This window comes from Mercenaria mercenaria, unplaced genomic scaffold (genome assembly GCF_021730395.1).
Source record: "Mercenaria mercenaria strain notata unplaced genomic scaffold, MADL_Memer_1 contig_1702, whole genome shotgun sequence".
Classification (NCBI taxonomy): domain Eukaryota; kingdom Metazoa; phylum Mollusca; class Bivalvia; order Venerida; family Veneridae; genus Mercenaria; species Mercenaria mercenaria.
In genome coordinates this window covers 1-5,602 of record NW_026459702.1, presented here as the reverse complement: position 1 = coordinate 5,602, position 5,602 = coordinate 1, and the positions used below count along the sequence as shown (strand labels likewise).

The following is a 5,602-nucleotide window of genomic DNA, read 5'->3' as shown; positions in this document are numbered from 1 at the left end:
TGATACTCCTAACACTGAGAATGTAAAACTGACAATTCCGCACAAACTGCTGGGTGAGATTTCAGTTCCAAAAGACAAGTTAGATGTAGCTTTAACTGGTCAAATATTATATAAACAGGATTCAAAGAAGCAAAGCACTAAATCAGGTCATGAATCTAGTTCAAGTAAGGATCAACTGAATGGTCATCCACAACAAGGGAAAACTCATCGGTCTGATCATCTACAGACTAGAACAACCGCTTTAAATAGCACAAATCAACCTTCTGTCCAGGTTATTAGTAACGGAAATGAAAGAAAGAGTTTGAACTCTTTTTTAGAGATAGGCCAGGGACTCAGATACAAGACATAGTGAAATTAAACAATCAAGTATTGCAAGTTAGTTCGTATAATTGTAAAAATGTGAAATCTAATGTAGAAGCTATACGCGAACTCTGTTCAAAATCAGACATTTTATTACTGCAAGAAACTTGGCTTTTTCAGTGTGAGCAATATCTCCTGGGTGAACTGGGGGGGAAAGTTAAATATGTAGGTAGAGGCTGTGATTATTTTGATCCAATTCCTCCTATACAAATGCCTCGGGGTTATGGTGGAGTTGCAATATTATGGAGCATTGACATTGATAAATTAGTAACAGTGCTTCCTGATGGTAATGAGAGGATTATTTGTATTGAATTTAAGTCAGAATCACATAATATAGTATTTATCTCTGTCTATATGCCTTCGAGAGGAACAGCCTACTCTGACTCTAGTTTTGAAGATAATTTAGAATTATTGCGTAGTATCTGTTTAAAATACAGGAACAGTCACAGTATGTTGATAGGTGGAGACCTGAATGTAGATTTATCAAAGAATGGTAATTATGGTAAAGATAAGCGCTCTGATCTTATGTTTGAATTTATGGAACACTTGTTATTGGAATTTGACGTTAGTGGTAAATCTTATGTAAATCCAAGAGGTGATGATTGTACTGAAATTGACTATTTTTTGAAACCTTTGGCCAATGACTCTTTTGGTACAAAGATAGTGTTGAAGGATATGGCTACTAACTGTTCTGACCATTACCCTATAGCAATTGCTGTATATTGTTCATTCACAAAAGCTGAAAATAAAAAAGAAGTGAAATGCTATACCCCAAGAATTAAATGGGATAAAATAGATAAGGAAGAATATGCAGCCATGATTACACAAAATCTACATGACCTTAAATTCATGGACTTTAAGGATCCGACAAGTTTTTCTAAGTTTATCATATCATTCATGGAAGTCATTAAAAATACCATGATGAATTTTAAAGCTAAACCCAAGAAACTGAATTCCAAACCAAAATTGAGAGTCTGGAATAAGGATATTTCTGAAGCACTTCAGCTGTTACGGAAATCGTATAAAGCATGGAACGCAGGAGGTAGACCACGGGAACCAAACGACCCACGGTTTTATGCAATGAAATTACATAAGAAGTTATTTAGGTCTAAATGTAGGATTGAACGGGCAAGACGTAAGAAACTTGAGCAAGAAGAAATTCTGAACACTCGGTTCAAAGATCCAAAGTTGTTTAATAAACTGGTAAATAAGCAAAAATGTAAATCCTCTGATGATTTGGACTCACTACATGTAAATGGGGTTGAATACAGTGGTACTGCTTCTGTGATTGATGGTTTTTATGAACATTTCCAAACCCTAGCTGTTGAAAGTGAAGCTGAGAATTTTGACAGTGAATACCATAAAATGGTTGAAGAAGAAATTATCCAAATACAAGAGATTGTTTCTGATAAAAAAGTCAATCCTGTTAGTATGTGCGAACTGAAAAATGCAATTTGTTCCATTAATGTTGGCAAAGCCACTGATTTTTATGATTTGTCAATTGAAAGCATTAAGTTTGGTGGAGAAGATCTTCATGTGATGTTGCTTCAGATTATTAACTCTATTTTCGATAAGGGTGATGTTCCATCTGTTCTGAAAATTGGTGTCCTGTCTCCTGTCTACAAGAATAAGGGATCATGTAATGATGTGTCAAACTACAGGGGTATAACTGTGCTACCAGTGATCGTGAAAATTATAGAATCTATATTAAAGCAGCGTATAGCCCCATTGATTGACATCTGTCAAAGTCCGTATCAGCGTGGTTTTACAAAGAATACTTCTCCACTTCATGCAGCTATTATTGTTGAGGAAATTGCCAGGAACTCCAAAGATGACAATATCCCCATTGATTTTATTTTTCTGGATGCTAAATCTGCGTTTGATGTTGTATCCCATGACCATCTTCTACGCCGGATGTATCAAATTGGTATACAAGACAAACATTGGGCACTTTTAAAGAGTCTTCATGAGGAAACTTCTAGTGTAGTTAAATGGCATAATAGGGTTACAGATGTCTTCAATGTGAAACAAGGCGTGAGACAAGGTGGAGTTTTAAGTGCAGATTTATATAAGGTTTATGTTAATCCCCTGTTGAAGACGTTAGAAGCAACTGAAACTGGTTCGCGCATTGGAACTGTCAGATGTAATGCCAGTGCATGTGCTGATGACATCACTCTAAATTCAAATTTAACTGATCACGCCCAAGTTTTAATCAGCACAGCTGAACAATTTTCAAACATGGAAAGGTATACGCTTCAACCAAAGAAAACTGAAGCCCTAAGGGTACACCCTCGGAAATCCGGGAAAAACAATCTTTCAACTGGAACATATACTGTTTACAATAATGAGATTAAGAATGTTAAGTCTTCTACACATCTGGGGATCAAGAGGTCAGTTACAATCAGCGCAACTAGTTGTGATAACGTTGATAACAACATTTCAAAGGCTAGAAGGACAGTATACAGTTTTATGCCTTCAGGTTTACATGGTCATAATGGCTTGGACCTTTGTTCAATGTTACACTTAATACAGTTATATGTCAGTCCGGTATTAACTTATGGTCTTGAGGTGATATTTCCAAAGAAAACAGACTTGGAACGGTTGGAGAAGTATCAAAGGAGACTCTTGAAACACATTTTATCTATACCAAACAATACCACTGATTCTGCAGTCTATATTCTGTCTGGATTTTTACCGGTTGAAGCACAAATACATAAAAAAGCATTGGTTCTGTTCAATAACATTTGTTTACAAAACGACCAGTCAGTCGAAAAAGCCATTGCTAAAAGACAACTGTGTGTTAAATCTATGAAAAGTAACAGTTGGTTTATTGAGATTAAGAAACTTTTCTGGTTATATGATCTACCAAATATTGATGGACTACTTGAACATCCAATTCAGAAGTTATCATGGAAAAAGACTGTCAATAAGGTTGTAAATGAATATTGGAAAGACCAAATACTCTCTCTAGCAAGTTACAGTAAAAGTTTGAAGTTCTTAAACTGCGAGTTATTTCAACCTGGCAAACCTCATCCCTTGGTTAGGATTCCACTAAATTCGTCTCATGATATCACAAGATTTCCTGTGAAATTGAAAATTGCATCTGGAACGTACATATTACAAAGTAATAGAGCAGTATTCAACCAAAATCAGATTAATCCTATCTGCCTCATGTGTAATGAAGAGTCTGAGACATTGGAACATTTTATACTTCGTTGTGATTATTTGCAACCCATTCGTCAACCGATTGTCTGCGATATTGAATTTGAATTTAACTCTCTGCAACTTAAGCAACAATGGTGTAACCTGATCATTGAAGAAAAGTTACAAGTTATTATTGACTGTACACATCTGTTTCACGGTGTGAAACTGGAAAGACTTGCAAAACTAGAATTTCAGTGTAAGAGATTGATATGTGCCCTGCAGGTATCAAGTCAACTCGTCCCCTAGTCAACTCGTCCCCCAGTCAACTCGTCCCCGATTTGGTCATTTCGTCCCCCAAAATTGGTCATTTCGTCCCCATCATGATAAAATTTGGTCAACTCGTCCCCATTTTGGTCAATTCGTCCCCCTTTTGGTAATTTTGTCCCCCTTAATATTTTAGGCATTTTTGCTTTTTTATGATATCTTTGACTTTAAAAACTGGTATTTAATATCATCGTGTGTTTTGAAGGAATTATATTGGAAATGGTTAACTTTAAATAATTAGGTTTTATAAAATAATAAAAGAAATATACTGAAAATATAAAAAAAATAACTGAAATAAAATTTAGTAAATATATATATATAAATATAATGCCCTTAGTAATAAAAATATAAAATAATAGAAAATCTAATGAACTTTTTAGATATTATAGTAAGAAAATACACAGCAATAAATCCTTATTCCTGGTCATAATAAAATAGTTTTAATTAGAAATACAATAAAAATAAATAAACAATTAATATCTGTCACAAATGTATTACTAAAGATTACCAGCATGCTTTATATTCATTTTTTGTCATTAAAATAAAAATAATACTTCAAAAGTAGGGAGACAGGGGTTTCTAAAAAACAGTAGAATGAGCCTAATCCTACATGCGAAAGGTGTTAAAGGTAATTAATCACATTAAAAGGCGTTAATTGGGCTGATTGGAAGGTGTTAATAGTACTTAATTGCATGAGTTGTTGATTGACCGAAATAAATGTGTCAAAATTTTCCCCTAGTATAATTAAATGTGTTAATAGTTGATTGGAGTAAGGAAATTATTTGTTATAATAAAGTTTAATAAAAAGTTTAATCTTATTCAAGAGTTTGAAAATAAGCAGCATCAAACACGAACATTTAAACAACAATCATGTTGTCCAACATAGCAGACTTACAAAAACAAAGAAACAAAGAAAAAAAACAACAGAAAATCCTTCTTGTTAAATCGATCATTTTTAAAGCAAAAAGTTCGTAAAATAAACGAAAACTTATGTATATTTTTAGTATTAAATATACTTATTTGAAAGAAAAAAACGACTTAATTTATCATACTCATAATATATCAAAAATACGTTTTAAAAAGGGGGCCGAAAAAGGGGGACGAAATGACCAATTTGAAATCGCCGAGGGGGACGAAATGACCAAAACGGGGACGAGTTGACTAGGGGACGAGTTGACTGTAAATCGCCCTGCATAGTAGTCGTTATAGGCAGTATACTACTATTAATAAACCTAAAAGAAAGTACCCTGACATCCGAGCTTCCGGTGAGAAACCACCATAGAAATTTTTTTCCTTTACTTGAGAATTGAAACAAGCAATAATATACATGTACAATTTTGGTGGATGTGCTTATTCTTGGGTGTTGGTTTAATCAAAATCAGGGAACTTTGTGGACAGTTTATTATTATTATTGATATTGACACGTGAATTCACGGTTCTTCCATACGGGAGGATAAAGACAAAGAAGAAGAAGAAGAAGGTCGCTAAACGCTTTTTCATGCGTCAAAATGAGTCGGAAAAAAAATTGTTAGAAACTTACCTAAATTATCGAAAAATGTCGCATAATTCCAAATATTATGGTAAGAAAATAAAACTTAAACATGCCATCGGTACTCCGGACATTTGAACATCTTTTGGTAAAGTTAAAGAGAAATTAAATTCAAATCAAACGTCAGAAAAGCAAACTGATCTGTCCAAGAAATCTGAGTCCCCACAAAATGACCCTTAGAAATCAACAGAAGCTCATGGTGACCCTAAGCTATCTGAGCCATCA

At 34.1% G+C, this 5,602-nt stretch overlaps 1 protein-coding gene across 1 annotated transcript; it reads left to right on the top strand.

The window, feature by feature from the left end:
* Positions 1-570: 570 nt before the first annotated feature.
* Positions 571-3,810, top strand: LOC128551793 (uncharacterized). Its single transcript, XM_053532706.1, has one exon. It carries the CDS (start codon positions 571-573, stop codon positions 3,808-3,810), a length of 3,240 nt encoding a protein of 1,079 aa, XP_053388681.1.
* The last annotated feature ends 1,792 nt before the right edge of the window (positions 3,811-5,602 follow it).